Raw genomic sequence first — 23,235 nt, 5'->3', positions numbered from 1 at the left:
TTTTTTACTGTTACTTAGAAACCCCAAGGATTATTATAAAATATTACCTTATTTATATCCCAGCTTAAATTGAAAACAGTGTATCTTTTTTATGCCCCAAGGGAAAAGTTTGAGTGCCCCAAGTAAATCTTGTGTTTGAGATACTTTATTTTTACCCCTATTTAAGTCAGAAGTTCTATAACAGATAATATGATGGGGTATGTGATGTAAATTCTGGTGCCTTTAAAACTCAAAACCTCTGGTATTTTATGTTTGCTCTGTAACTAGACCATTGAGTTTCATAAACAAGGCTAAAGAAGATCTGTGGGGGTAATGAATTGCATACTGTAAATGGATAATGAAAATAATATTTCATTCCTGTTTTCCCTGTCAGAGGCAGTATTATGATAGTGGTTCTTAAAATATGGTCCGTGGTTCTGGAGGTCCTCTAGATCCTTTCAGTGGATCTATGAGGTCAAATTATTTTCATTAGAGTAAAAAGACATTTCCTTTTTGCCTTTTTTTTTTCATTGTGTTGACATTTGCACTGGTGGCACACAAAATCAGTGTTGTGTAAAACTGCTGGCACTTTCACACAAAACCAAGGTCATGACCAAAACTATACTAGTAGTCATATTCTTTACCTCCCTTATGTGCAATTAAAAAACTTTTAAATTTTAACCCTTTTTATAGTTTGTGTGATACAACTAGAGGTATAGAAAATGTATTTCTGTTGCATTTCAGAGTACAAAGGTAGTCTCAAAGAAGAGCACTTGTGTGGTTGCTTGAGCTGAACTACTAGTCATTTTTTTCTTATAGAACATCATTTTTACTTGGAAATAACTGATGAACAAACTATACTTAGATAGCCTGGGTATTTGGTGAACCTTTTCTCTAGAATGAACAAAGTGAATCTATCACTTCAAGAAAAGTGAACTGACAGTATTTTTTGCTGATGATAAAATTTGCTTTTAAGCAAAATGTTATATCCTCCACCATGGGATTGACAGCTTAAATAATTTTCTGATGACATCAGCTCATATAACATTAAAGATAAATGCATAAGTCAGTAAACCAGTATTTTGCACATGACCAGGGCATGATGTTTTAAAATCACACAAAGGTAGAAGATCCATTCAAAGAGCGAGATAGGTCAGTGGATTTTAATACAACAAAGTATAAGAAGTTCATTAATGGTTTCAAATTTCTCACATGCTTGAAGAAATCTCCTCTTGTCAGTTTGGGTATATCAAAGACTATTTACAATTATTTATTAAAATACTCCTCCGGGTGCTTGGGTGACTCAGGTAGGCAACTGCCTTTGGCTCAGGTCATGATCCTGGAGTCCTGGGATTGAGTCCCACATCAGGCTCCCTGCTCAGCAGAAGTCTGTTTCTCCCGGTGACCTCTTTCTCTCTCTCTCTCTCTCTCAAATAAATAAAATCTTAAAACAAACAAATAAATAAATAAAAATACTCCTCCCATTTTCAACTGTATATCTATGTGAGGCCAGATTTCCTTCATAAATTTCAACTAAGACATAAAACAACATAATGTAATTGGTTTAATATAGAAGTAGATTTGAGAATCCGGTTATGTTCTATTAAGCCAGACATTAAAAACATTTGCAAAAATGTTAAAACAATACTGTTCTTCTCACTAAACTTTTTTCTTTGGAACATAGAACCATTTTTCATAAAAATCTGGTATTTATATCAACATGTAATGGGTTTATTGTTACTTTTAATGAACTGATAAATATGTTTTAAGTATTTCAGCTTCAATTTCTAACACAATAAATGTTGATAACAATAACCCACATAAAACTTATTTGAGAATCTCAGTAGTTGTTAACAGTGTAATCAACTTTTGAAAACAGAAGTTTGAAAACCACTACAGTAGGTTATAAAGAAAAAACTTGTCTGGAACTGTATTAACTGGTACCTTTTCTCTGTCTTGTCCAGTTTGGTAGTGAGTCCTTACCGTTAGCACTGAAGCATAATTGATAAGCAGTGGCTTAAGCCTGAAAACGAATGGCCAGTATGTAACCACATTTCTAGTACCCTCCATAAGGAATTCATATCCCATACTCTGAGTGTTAGTCACTACAGTTTGCAAATAAGAAAGGGAAACTCAAAGATTTGCCCAGTATCCAAATCTACGTTGAAGGTACCCCTAAGCTTTTTGCATTTGTTATATCTATTCACAATAACTACCACTGCTTATGTGTACTATATACAGGGGTAGCATTATCTTCATTTTACTGATAAGGGAATTGATTTTTAAGGAGCTATAGTCAGTCACTCACTCACTTATTTATTCATTTACTAAGTGGATCTCTATTAAGCCCTTGTCACATGTTAGGCAGTTTCTAGGTACTAGATCATATAGTTTATAAGTGGCAGATCTAGAATTAGAACTATGACTACAAAACCAGTGGTGCTTTCTCAGTACCATGATATCACACCAAGGTAATATTTGTTCTCTAGCTCATGTATTGAGAGAGTGGTACTGATGTGACTAAATTTTCTTTGTTGAGGACCACACATGCTCCCTAACATGCTGCCAGTGGTCAAAAGAAAAGTTGAGAAACAGACCACTGAAAGACCATGCTAGGGGCACCTAGGTGCTCAGTTTGTTAAGTGTCTGCCTTCGACTATGGTCATGATCCCAGGATCCTGGAATCAAGCCCCACATTGGGCTCCCTGCTCAGCAGGAAGCCTGTTATTCCCCCTCCCACTCTTCCTGCTTGTGTTCCCTCTCTCTCTGTGTCTCTCTCTGTCAAATAAATAAATGAAATCTTCTTAAAAAAGGCGGGGGGGGGGATGGGAGACCATGTTAGTCATACTCCAGAATAACACCAACAAGGATGCTTGCTACTTGTTGACCTATTTCATTAATGGGACAGAAAAACCTCAGGCCCTGGAGAAAGATAGGTTCTTTGTAGATTTGAAAGAAGAGAAGAATTACTATACCTTTATATATCTCTATAGATGTCTCTGTTGTAGATGTATCCAAAGCAAGCAATAGGAGAGTGCTCTCAGGAAATGGCATATTTCTGCTATATGTTTGTTATGGCCTTGGACAGGGAATAAAATAGTGTTAAAGGAAGTCAAACATTTTAATACTCCCATAAAACTAATATAACATTGTATGGTAACTAACTGGAACTAAAATTAAAACTTAAATAAATACTCATAAAGTTTATAGTATAGTCATTTGAAAGCAGCTGAAAGAGAAAAATACCAACTGGGCAAAAAAAAGAACTCAGTTTTTTTCAGAAAATGAATTACTATCTGCTTCACCAAAGAATTTTTAATGATAGGAGATAATTCTAAATAGTGTATTGAGGTGGCAAAGAGAACAGACTTTTAATAAGTTAGACTCACTTGGTTTCAAATTCTCATCCCACCATTTAATCAGCCTGACCTTGATTGCACAGGCTACTCCAACTCTCAAAGCCTCATTTTCCTTCTCTAAAGTCAAAATCCTAATGATACTGTCAAAGAATTGTTGCATGGATTAAGTGGGATAATATATATAAAATGCTAAGCCTAACTACTGGCATATAAACAAATGGTAGTTGTTGCTAATATTTTTAAGTAGATATGTTTCTATAACTTTAAAGAACTTTTGATTCTCATTTCTCGAATATTCTTCTTCATAGAGCTGGAACTCTTATTAACAGATGGTTCCTTCAAATCTACTGTATTTGAAATTTCAACTGCCTGTATACTGCTTTACTCTTTCACAGTGAACATACGAAACTTTTCAATGAAAAATGAAAGTATTTTAACTAGATATTAGTGTAGTAGTCTGTCATTTTTATTAGACTGTAGTTGTTCCTTATGATTAATTCTAGAATGACTTTCCATTTTATAATAACTTTACTAATGTAAAGTTTGGCAATCTCTATGTGTTGCTAGGTAACACAACAGTGGATGAGTTAATGATGAGACTCATGGCTGCAATGGAGATCTTCACTGCCCAACAACAGGAAGATATAAAGGATGAGGTAAGATGAAAGGTTAAGTAGACCTTTAATAGGATTTTGATGAAATAATTTGACAAATGGAGATGCTTGCCTATGTCATGATGATATATAAGGATGATGAAGATGCATTTCCAGATTAACCAAGGACTTTTATGCCATTGAGTTTATCATTCAGTCCATTCTTTTCATGACCCCAAGACCCAACAATTTATTTAACTTTATGGACATTTATACTTGCTAGATTTGGAGTGGTGGCAGAAGGTCAATTTGTAGGAAATGAATTCTGAAGCATATTTACAAAAGAAACGGCAGTCTAGGAGATGCTGTGCATCCTCTTACTCTTTTTTAAATATTGAGGTTGATTAGAAATAAACACAATTTACATTTTTGAAGCACTGCAAGAATTAGTAAAAGATCTCCAGAATTCTGAATTTCTGTCTCCTGAATAAATTTTGTTGGTATAGATGGTATGAGTATGGTTACTGAAGTAAAATAATAACAGCAATATTGATCATGACAATAGTAGTCATCATTTACTGAATATTTATAATCTGCTAAGCACTGAGCTAAGCACTTTACATATAGTATCTCATGTAATCACAAAACAATGCCTGAGGTTGTTTATGAGTCACACAGAGTTCTGGCAGAAAACACACGGCACTTTCAAACTGGGTTATTTGAGAACAGTTTAATAAGAGAACTGTTTTTAAAGGTAAGGGCAGGGTTTATGGAAGTCACCAATGAATAGTACCAACTCGAGGGCTAAAGGGAACCATTACCACATGTAGTCCTAAAGTCCTCTCCTATCAAGAGGACTGTATCTGATAGAGGGATATACCCAGCACTTGGTGACCTGTTAGGGAGGAAACCAGAAAATAGCTTTACTTTCTTTCCATACTCTGATCTTCTGCTAATACTACTTACCTAACCCAACCAGAAGCTGAAAGGCGAGAGAACCTCCCTGGGCAAAAAACTAGGTGGAGCAAGGATACTGAGGGGCAATCCATAGTCTAGCACAGATTGGTACTATTAATCTCCACTTTTCAGGTGAGAAAACTGAGAATCAAAAGGGTTAAGTTAATTTACCCAAGATCACACGACTAGTGGGACCTATAATAATCCTAAGTAATTATTAGTGCCTTATCAGTCAAAAAATTTCTGTATTTAGAAAATAGCCTGGGGCACCTGGTGGCTCAGTGGGTTAAGCCTCTGCCTTCAGCTCAGGTCATGATCTCAGAGTCCTGGGATCGAGTCCCGCATCGGGCTCTCTGCTCAGCGGAGAGCCTGCTTCCCTCTCTCTCTTTCTGCCTGCCTCTCCATCTACTTGTGATTTCTCTCTGTCAGATAAATAAATAAAATCTTAAAAAAAAAAAAAAAAAAAAAAAAAAAAAAAAAAAATAGCCTGAAGGTAAAATATGAAACACATGTTAGCATTTGTTAATTTGAGATGCTCAGTACACAGGTATTTCTTAAGGTGTCCTTCTTAATACTTTTAATTGAAAAAAATTTTTCATAGACAAGTAGGGAGAGTTTGATTTCTGAACAATGAAGAAAACCTTCCAGCTATAGTGAGTGTTTTCATTATAATATCCATTAGCTATTGCAAGTGGAAAACATGTAGACAATTTTAATATAAGGTAGAACTATTATATTTTACCTTATTTTCTTGTCTCCTTCTTCTGTTAGACTGTGAGTTTAAGAGCCAGAGTTGTATCATACTCACATTTATAACTGTATCCCCTAACAGTGTACCTAGGACAAAGTAGGTACTCAGTGAATGTTTATTAAATGATTGAATAAATTAGTATATAGAAGAATTCGCATGAAATAATGTTACTTGAAAAAAGAATAATTCTTGATTGCAGTGGTATAAAACCTGATGTGTCCATACTAACAAATATGAAAATTTAGAGTGCTGTAATTAGTTTAGAGTTTTACACACGTTAGGTTTCTTTTATTGCTGGAAAAATGATGTTTGTAATTTTCCTTAATAGTCAGTGTTTCATTTACTCTAAAGAAAAGGTAATCAGGTATATGGTGGAAAGATGTTTGTCTGTTACTCTATAAATTGACAATGACCTTTTGAAATAATGAAGTACTGTACTTACTTAGGAATTTGTAATAATAGGTGTGTTGCCTTTCAAGATTATGTTTATCCTGGAATAGAGGCATTGATTGACAATAATTCACTAAACACATTCTTCAGCCATTTAAATCTTGAGTCTCATTAGTACTAGATTTACAGATTATGCTGTATAATAATATGAATGCACAATATTTGCATGCATATTCCCAGTTCATTCTTTCATCTTAATTTGTGTTCCTTATAATTCATTGGTAAAGAAATTGACTTTAATTCCTTTAATACTGAGCACAAAATTTAATATGAGGGTTACAGGAAAAATCCAAGGCTCCACATTAATTGAAATTTTTATTGAAATTTAACTGCAAGAGGTAAGGATTTCTCTTTGTTTTTAGAGTGTCTTCATGAAAGTTATCATTCTTTTCATAAGTAGAGTTCCTAAGAAAAGCTTTTCTAGGTTCAAAGACTTGTTTTGGACTATGCGTAAAACATAATGATTGTGGTATCCGCTGCATATGTGACAAAAAGCGCTGTCCTCATTATTGTGAATTTGCCTTTACTCTTCAAAACAATTTCAAGTAACACTTTATCTTAAGCTTGCAATGAAAATCAAAATCATGAACAGGTTTGGAGGATGACTTCCTAGGCCCGAATTCATATAAATTTAACTTTGGTTCAGTTGCATCCATCTCTTCAATGATTCCATTGTATTAGTGCAACTAGAGATACCTATGCTATACAGTGTTTTTATTAAATAAAACCAAGCCCAGACTTATTCATACTCTGCATCATTCTTTAATGGCACAGAATGGACTAACCTTTATATCACTAGTTGTTCTATTTCTAATCAGGGAGTAAACATTATAGAGCCTCTTATTTTGGTAGAACTGCCTATAGCTTTATTCACAGACATTTTCATTAGTGGTATTTGGTTTTTTAAGTGTTTACTGAGCCTTTATCAAGTATATAGCACTGTGTTCAGTCTTGGGGACAGAGGTACTTAGCTACAGTGTCACTTATTGGCAAAGATCACTACATGATAGTAGCCTGTTTGGATTCATTTGGAATTTATTTAGAATTAGAACATTTAGAATCTGTTTTTGCTTACAGCCTGGTTTCAAACAATAGATACTTTCTAACATGTAAATAGATTTCGTTATTTTCATATGTCCTATTTTCTTTAGCGACTAGTAATCCAGAAACCTCTGATTAATAAGAGTTTATGATACTTAATTCCTAATCTGTTTATTATTCCATTCATTTCTTTGTTCATCCATTCAGCAATTTATTTAGAATCCTCAGTATTGTAGGTGCAAAGATTACTTCTTTCCAGATTTTCTTTCTTTCTGATTTATTTATTTATTTATTTATTTATTTATTTATTTATTTTCAGTGTAACTGAATTCATTGTTTATGCACCACACCCAGTGCTCCATGCAATATGTGCCCTCTCTAATACCCACCACCTGGCTCTCCCAACCTCCAACCCCCCCGCCCCTTCAAAACCCTCAGATTGTTTTTCAGAGTCCACAGTCTCTCATGGTTCATCTCCCCTTCCGATTTCCCTCAACTCCCTTCTCCTCTCCATCTCCCCATGTCCTCCATGTTATTTATTATGCTCCACAAATAAGTGAAACCTTATGATAATTGACTCTGCTTGACTTATTTCACTCAGCATAATCTCTTCCAGTCCCGTCCATGTTGCTACAAAAGTTGGGAATTCATCCTTTCTGATGGAGGCATAATACTCCATAGTGTATATGGGCCACATCTTCCTTATCCATTCATCCATTGAAGGGCATCTTGGTTCTTTCCACAGTTTGGCGACCATGGCCATTGCTGCTATAAACATTGGGGTACAGATGACCCTTCTTTTCACTACATCTGTATCTTTGGGGTAAATACCCAGTAGTGCAATTGCAGAGCCATAGGGAAGTTCTATTTTTAATTTCTTAAGGAATCTCCACACTGTTCTCCAAAGTGGCTGCACCAGCTTGCATTCCCGCCAACAGTGTATGTAAGAGGGCTCCCCTTTCTCCACATCCTCTCCAACACACATTGTTTCCTGTCTTGCTATTTTGGCCATTCTAACTGGTATAAGGTGGTTAAAACGCTTCAAAGTATAGTGATAGAGGGAACATTCCTGAACTTCATAAAATCTATCTATGAAAAACCCACAGCAAATATCATCCTCAATGGGAAAAAGCTCACAGCCTTCCTGTTGAGATCAGGAAGATGACAAGGATGCCCACTCTGACCACTCTTATTCAACATAGTATTAGAAGTCCTAGCAACAGCAGTCAGACAACAAAGAGAAATAAAAGGTATCCAAATTGGCAATGAAGAAGTCAAACTCTCTCTCTTCGCAGATGACATGATACTTTATATGGAAAACCCAAAGACTCTACCCCCAAACTACTAGAACTCATACAGCAATTCAGTAATGTGGCAGGATACAAAGTCAATGTACAGAAATCATTGCTTTCTTATACACTAACAATGAAAATACAGAAAGGGAAATTAGAGAATCAATTCCATTTACTATAGCACCACGAACCATAAGATACCTGGGAGTAAACCTAAGCAAAGAGGTAAAGGATCTGTACTCGAGGAACTACAGAACACTCATGAAAGAAATTGAAGAAGACACAAAAAGAGGGAAGACCATTCCTTGCTCTTGGATCGGAAGAATAAACATTGTTAAAATGTCTGTATTGCCCAGAGCAAGCTATACCTTTAATGCCATTCCAATCAAAATTCCACTGGTATATTTCAAAGAGCTGGAGCAAATAATCCTAAAATTTGTATGGAATCAGAAAAGACCCAGAATCGCTAAAGAAATGTTGAAAAAGAAAAACAAAACTGGGGGCATCATGTTACCTGATTTCAAGCTTTACTATAAAGCTGTGATCACCAACACAGCATGGTACTGGCATAAAAACAGACACAGAGACCAGTGGAACAGAGTAGAAAGCCCAGATATGGACCCTCAACTCTATGGGCAAATAATCTTCAACAAAGCAGGAAAAAATATGCAGTGGAAAAAAGGGGTCTCTTCAATTAATGGTGCTGGGAAAATTGGACAGCTATATGTAGAAGAATGAAACTCGACCATTCTCTTCCACCGTACACAAAGATAAACTCGAAATGGATAAAAGACCTCAACGTGAGACAGGAATTCATCAGAATCCTAGAGGAGAACATAAGCAGTAACCTCTTCGATATCAGCCACAGCAACTTCTTTCAAGATATGTCTCCAAAGGCAAAGGAAACAAAAGTGAAAATGAACTTTTGGGACTTCATCAAGATCAAAAGCTTCTGCACAGCAAAGGAAACAGTCATCAAAACAAAGAGGCGACCCACAGAATGGGAAAAGATACTTGCAAATGACAGTACAGACAAAAGGTTGATATCCAGGATCTATAAAGATCTTCTCAAACTCAACACACAAAAAACAGATAATCGTGTCAAAAAATGGGCAGAAGACATGAACAGACACTTCTCCAATGAAGACATACAAATGGTTATCAGACACATGAAAAAATGTTCCTGATTCATTCTTGTTAGGCTGTATGTTTCAAGGAATTTATCCATTTCTTCTTAAATGATCTAATTTATTTGCATACTGGCATATTGTTCATGTTCATAGTCATCTCTTACAATCCTTTGTGTTTCTTTCTATGAATTGGAACATCTCTTATTTCTGATTTTATTTATGACTCTTCTTTTTTTTCTTGGTCAGTCTAGTTAAAGGCTTTTTAATTTTGTTTATCTTTTTTAAAAAATAAGCTCTTAGTTTCAATGATCTTTTCTTCTTATTGAAATATAGTTGATGTGAAATGTATTAGTTTCAGGTATACAGCAATGATTCAATAATTCTATACTATTCAGTGCTCACCATGATAAATGTAGTCACACTGATCTTTTCTATTGTCTTTTAGCCTCCATTTCTTTCTGCTCTGATCTTTATCATTTTTGCTTTTGCTGACTTTGGGCTTGTTCCTTTCCTGGTTCTTTGAGATGTAAAGTTAGATTGTTTGAGATCTTTCTTGTTTCTTGATGTAGGCATTTATCACTATGAGCTTCTTGCTTATAATTGCGTTGGCAGTGTCCCGTAAATTTTGGTACATCGTACTTCCATTTTCATTTGTTGTAAGGTATTTTTTGATTTCTTCTTTAACCTACTGGTTGTTCAGTAGCATGTTGTTTAAGCTCCACTATTTGTGAATATTCCAGTTGTCTTCTTGTAATTGATTTTTAGTTTCATGCCATTTTGGTTGGAAAAGATGCTTGATATGATTTCAGTCTTCTTAAATTTACTAAGATGTTTTTGTGTGTGCCCTAACATATGGTTTATTCTGGAAAGTGTTCCATGTGTGCTTGAGACAAATGTGTATTCTGTTGCTTTGGATAAAATGTCCTGTATTATGTTTGTTAAGTCCATCTGTTCAACCCATCATTTTATTCAATGTTTCCTCAATGATTTTCTGTCTGGATGATATATCCTTTGATGAAATTGGGGTATTAAAGTCCCCTACTATTATTATATTGCTGTCTCTTTCTTCCTTTTAGGTCTGTTAATATTTGTTTTCTGTATTTAGCTACTCCTATGTTGGATGCATAAATATTTTAAAAAGGATTCTTTATCCAGTGTTTTTTCTCCATAGTTAGTCCTAGTTCACAGAAGAAAATAATTTCTCTCATCTTGATTTGTATATTCATTTCATAAATATTTATTGATTTTTCCTATGTACTGGAAACTGTGTAAAGCACAAGTACCACAGCTGTGTACAAGATAGATAGGGCCATTGAAATTACAACACAGCAGTTCCAATATATCATATGAAGTAATCAAGTAGCTAAAGTCTCAGGAGCACCTTGTCAGAGTGAGTTAGACATGCTATGTAGGAACTTGACATAGACAACATAGAAGGGCTTTTACATTCTCCTGGGCAAGCTATGAGGCAGGTAGAACAAGAGAGAATGAAGATAATAACAATAGTCACTCTTCAGGTTCCTGCTACATGCCAGCCATAGGTATTTCTCAGTTTGATTCTTAGACAACCATAATACTTAGCTATTTACCAAGGATTCCAGGTAGTTTGGTATCACAAGCAATTTAATCAATTTTGTTAACATTTATTTCACATTTTGAAATGTGAAATAAATTGTGATATCCCTCCAAATCCCATTTGATTCATCATATCTGTTACAATTTATTAGGCTGCTCATGTACAAGAAAGATTGCATTGGATGTTTTGTTCAGACAAGTTCATTTAACTGGGACAGTTTACTTTGGCTTCTGAACTTTTATGTCATTCACATGTTATTGTTAAATTTACATTCATTTTTTCCTTGCTTACATTAGTTATATTCTTAATTCCCCCAAATTGATCATGGCTGAAATGTGGTTCATTGAAGCAAAAAGTCATGGTGAGGGACGCCTGGGTGGCTCAGTTGGTTAAGCAGCTGCCTTCGGCTCAGGTCATGATCCCAGCGTCCTGGGATCGAGTCCCGCATCGGGCTCCTTGCTCAGCAGGGAGCCTGCTTCTCCCTCTGCCTCTGCCTGCCATTCTGTCTGCCTGTGCTCGCTCTCTCCCCCTCTCTCTCTCTGATAAATAAATAAAATCTTTTAAAAAAAAAACAGTCATGGTGAAAATAGTATAATAAATATTGTAAATCAGTATAACATAGTTCATACTAATTCAGCATTAACATAAACATAATTTAGAGAACTCCGGTGCTAGTGTAGAAGATGCCAGGACAGCTGACTCTGATTGTAATGCTTTTATACTAGCTGCTTTAGAAAAGAAAAAAAATTTTTTGATTGAGAGGTGAATATATGGAAGTTGATTGTATAGAGAAACAATCCATTTACCACTAGGGCCACTATTTCTGAGGTTATTCATAAAAGCATGAAGCCTTCAGAGCTTTTGTTTCATTATCAAATAATGACCAGTGACTTATCTTTTTGTTAAATCATAGATTTTTTTTTTTCAGAACAAGAGAAAAAGTAATACCACTTAAAAAAAAAAAAAGTCTTATTGTGCAAGGTAGAAAAGTGACCAAACCACAGATGAGAAATTGTTTACAATTTGCATTCCTTGAGATAAAAGTGAATTCAAACTCCACTACTGCCAAGAAACTTGTAACCCCATCTGCAAAGTTAACAATAAAAAAAAAATACTCATCAAGACAATAGAATAATTTCCTGGGAAAGTACTTTCTCAGATTATACTGTTGAGTGGCGTGCAATGGCAATAGGACAGTTTGTGGAGGAGCAATGACCACATTTTGTATGTTATGCTGCTTTATAGTTAGATTACCACTAAGATATACACAATAAGAATCAGTTCTTGGCATGTTGTTATTTGTATGTATACAAGGTAGAAGTAGTCATCACTGTTCATTCTATTTATCAGTGAGAAATGTATTACAAGAGAAGTTTTTAGTTTAATGATTATGTTGCAGAGTTTGAGTTAGACTTAAAAACATGAGCTAGAATTGGTACTATTGGCAAACTATACGAAGGACACCATCCAGAAAGTAAAAGGACAATCCACAAATTGGAAGAAAATCTTTGCAAATCATGTATTTGAGAAAAGGACTTATATTGAGAATATATAAAGAATTCTTACAACTCAGTAATAAAAAGACAAATTACCCCCATTTAAAAATCCACAAAGGATCTGAAAAGACATTTCCCCTTGGGAGATATACAAGTGGCAAATAAGCACATGTAATGATGTTCCACATCATAGTGATCAGGCAAATGCAAATCAAAACCACAATGAGATAATACTACCTCACACAAATTTCAATGGTATCAAAAGATAACAAGTGTTAGTGAAGATATGGAGTAATCTGAACCCTTGTAGACTGCTGGTGGGAGTATAAAATGGAACAGCTGTTTTAGAAAACAGTATGGCAGTTCCTCAAATGATTAAACGTAGTTACCATATGATCCAGCAGTTTCACTGATTGTCATTTACCTAAAAGAAGTGAAAATATATGTCCATACAAAAATCTGTACATATGGAGCAACTTCTTTCTAGATATGTCTTCTGAAGCAAGGGAAACAAAAGCAAAAATAAACTATTGGGACTTTATTAAAACAAAAAACTTTTTTTTTTAAAGATTTTATTTATTTATTTATTTGACAGACAGAGATCACAAGCAGGCAGAGAGGCAGGCAGAGAGAGAGAAGGAAGCAGGCTCCCCGCTGAGCAGAGAGCCCGATGTGGGGCTCTATCCCAGGACCCTGAGATCATGACCTGAGCCGAAGGCAGAGGCTTTAACCCAATGAGCCACCCAGGTGCCCCAAAACAAAATGCTTTTGCACAGCAAAGAAAACAATCAACAAAACTAAAAAGCAACTTATGGAATGGAAGAAAATATTTGCGAATGAAATATCCAATAAAAGATTAATACCCAAAATATATTAAAAAAACTTATCAAACTCAATACCCCCAAAATGAATAATCCAATTTAAAAATGGGCAGAAGACCTGAATGTACATTTTTTCAAAGAAGACAAACAGATAGCCAATAGACACATGAGAAGATGCTCATCATCACTGATCATCAGAGAAATACAAATCATCACTACAATGAGATATCACCTCACACCTGTCAGAATGGCTAAAATCAACAACACAAGAAACAACAAAGTGGTGGCAAGGATATGGATAGAGAGGAACCCTCTTACACTGTTGGTAGGAGTGCAAACAGGTGCACCCACTCCGGAAGACAGTATAGAGGTTCCTCAAAAAGTTAAAAATAGAACTACCCTGTAGTCCAGCAATTGCCACTGCTGGGTATTTACCCAAAGAATACAAAAATGCTAATTCAAAGGGATACATGTGCTCATCCATTGATGAATGGATAAAAAAGAGGTGGTAGAACCCATTCTCCCACCCCCATCCCCTCTGTAACCCTCAGTTTGTTTCCCAGAGTCCATAGTCTTTCATGGTTCATCTCCCCCTCTGTTTCCCCAACCTCCCTTCATTTTTCCCTTCCTTCTCCTAATGTCCTCTATGCTATTCCTTATGTTCCACATATAAGTGAAACCATGTAACTGTCTGTCTCTGCTTGACTTGTTTCACTTAGCATAATCCCCTCTAGTTCCATCCATGTTGATGCAAATGGTGGGTATTCATCCTTTCTGAGTAATATTGCCTGAGTAATATTCCGTTGTATATATGGGCCGCATCTTCTTTATCCATTCATCTGTTGAAGGGCATCTCGGCCCTTTCCACAGTTTGGCTAGTGTGGACATTGCTGCTATGAACATTGGGGTGCTTGTGCCCCTTCTTTTCACTCTATCTGTATCTTTGGGGTAAATACCCAGTAGTGCAATTGCTGGGTCATAGGGTAGGTCTATTTTTAACTTTTTGAAGAACCTCCATACTGTTTAACAAAGTAGCTGTACCAACTTGCATTCCCACCAACAGTGTAAGAGGGTTCCTTTTTCTCTAACCTCTCCAACTTTTGTTGTTTCCTGCCTTGTTAATTTTTACCATTCTGACTGGTATAAGGTAATATCTCAATGTGGTTTTGATTTGAATTTCCCTGATTGCTAATGATGTTGAACATTTTTTTCATGTGTCTTTTGGTCATTCATATTTCTTCTTTGGAGAAGGGCAGATGGGTTGGCCCAGTGATAAGTATTAAGGAGGGCACATATTGCAAGGAGCACTGGGTGTTGCACACAAACAATGAATCATGGAACTACACCAAAAACTAATGAAGTACTGTATGGTAACTAATGTAACATACTAAAAAAGAGAGAGAGAGAGAGATCAGCTTCCAAAGCCTCTAAATATTCTTCTGGCTTTTAGTTTGTGTTTTAGGATATGAAGATTTCCTAATTCAAGTTAAATTGTCCTGAGATGTACTGTAAAATGTAAATACCATAGCTAACATATTTTAAAAAGGTTTTATTCATTTATCTGAGAGAGAGAGAAAGAGAGCACATGAACCTGGGGGGAGGGGCACAGGGAGAGGGAGAAGGGGACTGCCCACTGAACAGGGAGTCTGACATGGAATTTGGTCCTGGGATCCTGGTATCATAACCTGAAGAGAAAACAGACGCTTAACTGACTGAGCCACCCAGGCACCCCTATATCTAACATTTTTTTTAATCTTTTTTTTTAATAATTTATTTATTTATTTGTCAGAGAGAGAGGGAGAGAGAGCGAGCACAGGCGGACAGAATGGCAGACAGAGGCAGAGGGAGAAGCAGGCTCCCTGCCAAGCAAGGAGCCCGATGTGGGACTCGATCCCAGGATGCTGAGATCATGACCTGAGCCGAAGGCAGCGGCTTAACCCACTGAGCCACCCAGGCGTCCCTATATCTAACATTTTATTTTACATTTGTATTCCGTATATAAGTACTCAAGGAAGGGAGTGTGTTTTATTCAACTTTATACATCTCATAGTACCAAGTAGAGAGTTTTGCAAAATAAACATCCACCAAAAAAGAAAGAAAAAAATGATTATTTACCTCATCATAAGTTTTTGTTTGTTTAAGATTTTATTTATTTATTTGACAGAGAGAGACACAGCAAGGGAGGAAACACAAGCAGAGGGAGTGGGAGATGGAGAAGCAGACTTCCCGCCTAGCGGGGAGTCCAATGCTGAGCTCAATCCCAGGACCCTGGGATCATGACCTGAGCCTAAGGCAGACACTTAACCGACTGAGCCACCCAGGCACCCCATGGTCAAAGGTTTTAGACATAACTATCTAGTAAATCACTCATTCATATATATTTATACGCTATGTGCTATGTAATGCAATATGCAACCAGGGCTCTTTTAGTAGTTCTTAGAAACAGCATCTTTTAAAAATTCATCAAATGAAATCTTACAGGAAGCCCCAATATAGGAAACATACCTGCAGACACTTGATTGAAATGGGGGATATGGGATCTGGAGCCCCCAGCCTGTCCTTCCCTTAATGATGAGGGAAGCTTATAAAGAACTGCTGAAGAACCTCAGGGCTTAGTGAACAAATCTGAAAACAGAGGGCAGGGGTATTGGATTCAAATCTGAGTAAAAACTGAGCTCTATAATATATTAACTATAGGTTGTTGATCATGAATCTTCTCTGAACCTCAAATTGCCTACCTATTTAAAGTGTGACTAAATATATATACCGGTAAGTGTTGCTGTAAGTGGAATAATAGGTATACCTACTGCGGTTATCTTGTTTACTGTTTTTTTCATTCACTCAAAAAATTCATTTAGATGTATATAAACAATGGAATATTATTAGCTATAAAATAGAAGGGAAATTTGTCATTGCTATGACATGGATGGACCTGGAAGACATTATGCTTAGTGAAGTAAGTGAGAGAAAGACAGATACCCAGAGAAAGACAAATCCTGTATGGTCTCACTTACATATGGACTCTATTTAAAGAAAAAAAAGACTACCTGGGTGGCTCAATTGGCTAAGCATCCGATGCTTGATTTCTGGTTAGGTCATGATTTCAGGGTTGTAAGATCAAACCCTGCCTTGGGCTCCACACACATGGAGAGTCTGCTTGAGATTTCCCCCTCCCCATCCCATACATGCTCTATAAATTAATTAATTAATTTTAAAAATCTAAAAAAATCTTTAAAAAAATAAAAAACTCAGAGAACAGATAGACCAGTCATGGCCAGAGGTGTGTGTTGAGGGGTGAAGGAAATAGACGAAGATGGTAAAAGGTACAAATTTCCAGTTATGACATAAAGAAATCACAAAATGTGATACACAGTGTGGTAACTGTGGTAACTGAATACCACAGTGTGATATTCAGTAACTGAATACTGTTTTGTATATTTTAATGTTGCTATTTTAATGTATAGTGATTTATTATTATCATTTCACAAATACTGAATTATTGTGTTTATATCTGAAACCAATATAACATTATATGTCACCTCAATAAAAAAATACTAATTCAAAAAAAAAAAAGGTGGAATGCGTGTATATATAATGGACTACTATTCAGCCATAAAAAAGAATGATGGAGCACCTGGGTGGCTCAGTGGGTTAAAGCCTGTGCCTTCAGCTCAGGTCATGATCCCGGGGTCCTGGGATCGAGTCCCACATCGGGCTCTCTGCTCAGCAGGGAGCCTGCTTCCTTCTTTCTCTCTGCCTGCCTCTCTGCCTACCTGTGATCTCTGTCAAATAAATAAATAAAAATCTTTAAAAAAAAAAAAAGAATGAAATCTTGCCATTTGCAACATGAATGGAGCTAGAGAGTATTATGCTATGCAAAGTAAGTCAGTCAGAGAAAGACAAAGAGCATGATTTCATTCACATGTAGAATTTAAGAAATGGAACAAATGAACAAAGGGAAAAAGAGAGAAGCAAAGTAAGAAACAGATTCTTAACTACAGAGAACAAACTGAAGGTTACCACAGAGGGGATAGGCAGGGGATTTGTTAAAATAGGCAATGGGGATTAAGGAGTGCACTTGTTATGATGGGCGGCAGATGTTGTGTGGATTGTTGAATCACTGTATTGTACACCTGAAACTAATATTACACTATATATTAACTAACTGGAATTTAAATGAAAACATTTTTAAAAATCTATGCATGACCTGGTGATTCACAGACCTGTACCCCTGGGGCTAATAATACATTAGATGTTTATTAAAAAAATTTAAAAATTAAAAAAAATCTGTGCATGATTTATAGCAACATTATTCATAATAGCCAAGAGGTGGAAACAACACAAATGTCTATAAAGGAAAAAAGGGGTTAAAAACAAAAAAGTGACATATGCGTACAGTGGAATGTTATTCAGCCATAAAAAGGAATGAAGTTCTGATAGATACTACAATATCTGGCAAATCTTGATAACATTATGCTAAGTGAATTTAGCCAGTCAGGAAAACACACACACACACACAATTAGGCAAGGAAAATAAAAGGCATCCAGATTGGAAAGGAGTAAGTGAAATTATCTCTGTTAAAAGATAATATCTTATATGTTGAAAACCCTAAAGATTCCACACAATCCATTTGAGCTGATAAATACATTTGGCAGAGTTACAGGATATAAAAATTAAAAATCAGTCAGTTGTATTTATATACACTAGCCAGGAAGATTTGAAAAAGAAATGTATAAAAAATTACATCAAGAATAACAAAATACTTGGGAGTACATTTAACCAAAGAAGCCCAAGCCTTGTATACTGAAAACTACAAAATATTGCTGAAATAAATTAAGAAAACCCAAATAAATGGGAATACCTTCCTTGTTCATGGGACTGGAAGATTTAATAATGTTTAGATGACATTACTCTCCAATGTTATCCATAGATGCAGTGCAATCCTTATCAAAATCCCAAAGGCATTTTTTTCAGAAATAGAAAACCCATTTTAAAAATTGATATGGAATGTCAAGAAACCCTAAAGAGCCAAAACAATCTTGAGAAAGAAAAACAAAGTTTATGAATTCAAACTTCACAATTTCAAAATTTACCAAAAACCTACAGTATCAAAACAGCATAAAGATATCATAAAGAGCAATGGAATAGAAAAGGGAGCCAGAAATATACAGCTGGTTTTCAACAAAGGCACCAAAATCATTCATGAGGAAGGAACAGTCTTATCAATAAGTGATGCTGGAAAAACTGGGTACTCAAATACAAAAGAGTGAAGTTGATCCTTCCTAGCACCATTTACAAACATTAACTCAAAATGGATCAAAGACCTAACTTTAAGACCTAAAACTACAAAACTCTTAGAATACAACACAGAGAAAAATCTTCATGACCTTGGATTTGGTGTCTTAAATACGACACCAAAAGCACGTAACATAAGTAATAAACAGGTAAGTTGGGTTTCATAAAAATTAAAAACGTATTGGTGTATAGAAATGCAACAGTTTTCTGTACATTGATTTTGTATCTTGTACCTTTACTGAATCCATGTATTCTAGAGTTTTTTGGTGGAGTCTTTTGGGTTTTCTATATGCAGTGTCATGTCTTCTGCAAATAGTGAAAGTTTCATTTATTCCTTGCCAATTTAGATGCCTTTTATTTCTTTTGGTTGTCTGATTGCTGAGGCTAAGGACTTCCAGTACCACGTTAAATAGAAGTGATGAGAGTGGACATCACTCTCCTGTTCCTGACTATAAAGGAAACACTCTCAGTTTTTCCCCATTGAGGATGATATTAGCTGTAGACTTTTTATATATAGCCTTTATTATGTTGATGTGTGTTCCCTTTCACCCTGCTTAGTTGATTTTTATCATGAATGGATGTTGTGCTTTGTCAAATACTTTTTCTGCATCTGTTAAGAGGTTCTTTTCTTTTATTAATGTGGTGTGTCACATTGATTAATTTGTAAATATTGAACCATCCTTGCAGCCCAGGAGTATCCCACCCCATTATGGCGAATGATTCTTTTAATGTACTGTTGGATTTGATTTTCTAGTATTTTATTGAGAATTTTTGCATCCATGTTCATCAGAGATATTGGCCTATAGTTGTCTTTTTTTAGTGGAGTCTGTTTGGTTTTGGTATCAGAATAATGCTGGCCCCATAGAATGAGTTTGGAAGTTTTCCTTCCATTTCTGTTTTTTGGAATAGTTTGAGAAGAATAAATATTAAGTCTTCTTTAAATGTTTGGTAGTGGGGGGGGGGGCGCCTGGGTGGCTCAGTGGGTTAAGCTGCTGCCTTCAGCTCAGGTCATGATCTCAGGGTCCTGGGATTGAGTCCCGAGTCCCGCGGGCTCTCTGCTCAGCAGGGAACCTGCTTCCCTCTTTCTGCCTGCCTGTCTGTCTACTCTGATCTTTCTCTGTCAAATAAATAAATAAAATCTTAAAAAAAAAAAAAAGTTTGGTGGTAGTGGATTTCTTAGTTGGCTCAGACAGGCATCTGCCTTCAACTCAGGTCATGATCCCAGAGCCCTCACTGGGCTCCTTGCTCAACAGGGAGCCTGCTTCTCCTTATCTGCCTGCCACTCCCCCTCTTTGTCTCTTTCTGTGTCAAATAAATAAAATAAAATCTTAAATCTGTGTCAAATAAAATCTTAAATAAATAAATAAATGGATTATGTATGTTTGATAGTGGTGCAGTCGGTTAAGTGTCCAACTCTTGGTTTCAGCTCAGGTGGTGATCTCAGGGTAGTGAGATCAAGCCCTGGGTTGGGCTCTGCACTCATCAGGGAATCTGCTTGGGACTCCCTCTCCCTCAAATCCCTGACACTGCCTGCTCTCTCTCTTTCTCTCAAATGAATAAATATATCTTAAAAAAAAAAAAAAAAAGTTTGGTAGAATTCCCCTGTGAAGTCATCAAACCCTGGACTTCTGTTTGTTGGGAGATTTCTGATTATTCATTCACTTTCTTTGCTGGTTATTTGTCTGTTCAAGTTTTCTATCTTCCTGTTTGGTAGTTTATATATCTCTAGGAATTTATCCTAGGAAAAAACCAGAAAACAGGTTGTCTCGTTTGTTGCCATGTAATTTTTCATAATATTGTCTTATAATTATATTCCTGTGGTGTTGGATGTTATTTCTCCTCTCTCATTATCAGTAATAGCCAAATTATGGGAAAAGCCCACATATCCATCAGCTGATGAATAGATCAAGAAGATGTGGTATATACATACACACACTCTGGAATAATATTCAGCCATCAAAAAGAATGAAATCTTGCTAGTGCAATGACATGGATGGAACTAGGGTGTCTTATGCTAAGTGAAATAAGTCAGTCAGAGAAAGACAAATACCATATGATTTCACTCATATATGGAATTTAAGGGAAAAAAAACCAGATGAACATAGAGGAAGAGAAGGAAAAATAAAAGAAACAGAGGGAGGCAAACCATAATAGACTTTCTTTTTTTTTTTAATTTTATTTATTTTATTTGACAGAGAGAGAGATCACAAGTAGGCAGAGAAGCAGGCAGAGACAGAGGCGGAAGCAGGCTCCCTGCTGAGCAGAGAGCCCGATGCGGGGCTCGATCCCAGGACACTGAGATCATGACCTGAGCCGAAGGCAGCGGCTTAATCCACTGAGCCACCCAGGCACCCCCCCATAAGAGACTCTTAACTGGAATGACTGGGTGTCTCAGTCAGTTAAGCAACTACCTTTGGCTCAGGTCACGATCCTGGTGTCCAGAGACGGCACCACATCAGGTTCCCTGTTCAGTGGGGAGTCTGCTTCTCTCTCTCTCCCTCTGCCCCCCCCCCGCCACTTGTGTGCTCTCTCTCACACGTGCACTCTAACTTTCTCAAATAATTAAATTAAAAAGTTTTTAAAGAGACTCTTAACTGTAGAGAACAAACTGAGGATTGCTGGAGGGGAGGTGGGCTAAATGGGTGTTGGGCATTAAGGAGGTTACTTGCTATGATGAGTACTGGATGTTATGTGTAAGTGATGAATAACTAAATTTTACTTCCCAAACCAATACTACACTATATTTTAGCTAAGTTGAATTCAAATAAAAACTTGGAAGAAAAAATGATTTCAAAAGGAAAAAAGATGTGAGATATATAACATATATATGTATGTATATACATATATGTAATGGAATACTCAGTCATAAAGAAAGAATGAAAAATTGCCATTTACAATGATGTGGATGGATCTAGAGAGTATTATACTAAGCAAAATAAGTCAGAGAAAGACAAATAACCATATGATTTCACTCATGTAGAATTTAAGAAACAAAACAAATGAGCAAGGGGTGGCAAGGGGAAGAGGCAAACCAAGAAACAGACTCTTAACTATAGAGAACCAACTGATGGTTGCTGGAGGGAAAGCAGGCAAGAGGGAATGGGTTAAACAGGTGATGGGGATTAAGGTGGGAACTTATGATGAGCACTGAGTGTTGTATAAAAGTGATGAATCACTATACTCTATACTTCAAACTAACATACAATTACACTATATGTTAACTAACTGAAATTTAAATAAAAACTGGAAGAAAAAAATAAAAACTTTTGTGCTTCAAAGGACACTATTGAGAGAGTGAAAAGACAACCCACATAATGGAAGAAGATACTTGCAAATCATATATAAAAAGGGTTTAATATCCAGAGTATACAAAGAACTCCCACAACTGAACAACAAAAGGCAAACAACACAATTCAAAAATGGGCAAAGAAATTGAATAGACATTTCTCTGAAGATACTCAAATGGTCAACAAGCACCAAAAAAAAAAAGGTGCTCAACATTATTATTCATTAGGGAAATACAAATCAAACCCACAAGGAGATACCACTTCACATCCACTAGGATGGCTATTATCAAAACATACCAAGGATGTGGAGAAAGTAGAACCCTTGTACATTGCTGATTGGAATGTAAAGTGGTGCAGATGCTGTGCAAAACCGTTTGGAGGTTCCTCAAAAAGCCAAACATAGAATTACCACATTACCCAGCAATCCACTTCCAGGTGTAAATACCCAAAGAATTGAGAACAGGAACTCAGGCACTTGTTCACAAATGTTCATGGTAGCATTATCCACAGTAACTCAAAGGTGGAAACGCTTACTATCAGATGAATGGATTGAAAAGGTATTCTATCCATACAGAGAATATTGTTCAGTTATAATAAGGACTGAACTACTGATACATACTGCAGCATGGATGAAACTTAAAGACCTTGAAATGAAAAATGCCAGATGCAAAAGGCCAAATATGTATCATTCTACTTATATATTGTTAATAGACCAATTTATATGAACAAGTATGTTAGAACTTACTAGAGACTGGAGTTGTGAGGCAGGTTGGGGAATTACTGCTTAGTGGGTATGGAGTTTCTGTATAGGTAGTGAAAAAGTTACGAAATAGTGTGATGGTTTGCACAACACTGTGAATATATTTAATGCCACTAAATTGTTGTATACTTAATATAGTAAATTGTATATTGTGTATATTTTACCTTAATAATAAAACACTAACAGCATACATGGATGTTCAGTACTTTTGAGCTGAGAAGTGAGAGATTGCTATGGGCTAGCAACATGAGAAGTTCTTAGTTCTTGGGCTCAGTACTTGCTGGAAACTACTGGGAACTGACACAGTGGAAAAGATTCCACCCCTGCTTTCATGAGCTTTAATCCTGAGCAGTTTTTTACTCTGTATGAAATTCCAAACTTTTACCTCTTAAGGAAGCAAGGATGTCAGTCAAAGTACCTTTAAAAAGGTCCATAGACACTCCATCA

The 23,235-nt window shown here is 36.1% G+C and overlaps 1 protein-coding gene across 1 annotated transcript in view; it reads left to right on the top strand.

The window, feature by feature from the left end:
- Nucleotides 1–23,235, top strand: part of FAF1 (Fas associated factor 1) — a 480,711-nt gene that overhangs the window by 371,500 nt on the left and 85,976 nt on the right. Inside the window, exon 15 of the mRNA XM_045064498.1 lies at nt 3,906–3,994. Within this exon, the coding sequence (XP_044920433.1) occupies nt 3,906–3,994 (89 nt within the window). The remainder of the gene's footprint in view (nt 1–3,905; nt 3,995–23,235) is intronic.

Source organism: Mustela putorius, unplaced genomic scaffold (assembly GCF_011764305.1).
Source record: "Mustela putorius furo isolate JIRA1106 unplaced genomic scaffold, ASM1176430v1.1 tig00003853_pilon_pilon_pilon, whole genome shotgun sequence".
Taxonomy (NCBI): domain Eukaryota; kingdom Metazoa; phylum Chordata; class Mammalia; order Carnivora; family Mustelidae; genus Mustela; species Mustela putorius.
The sequence above is the reverse complement of the archived record's forward strand: the minus strand, read 5'-3'. Positions and strand labels throughout refer to the sequence as shown.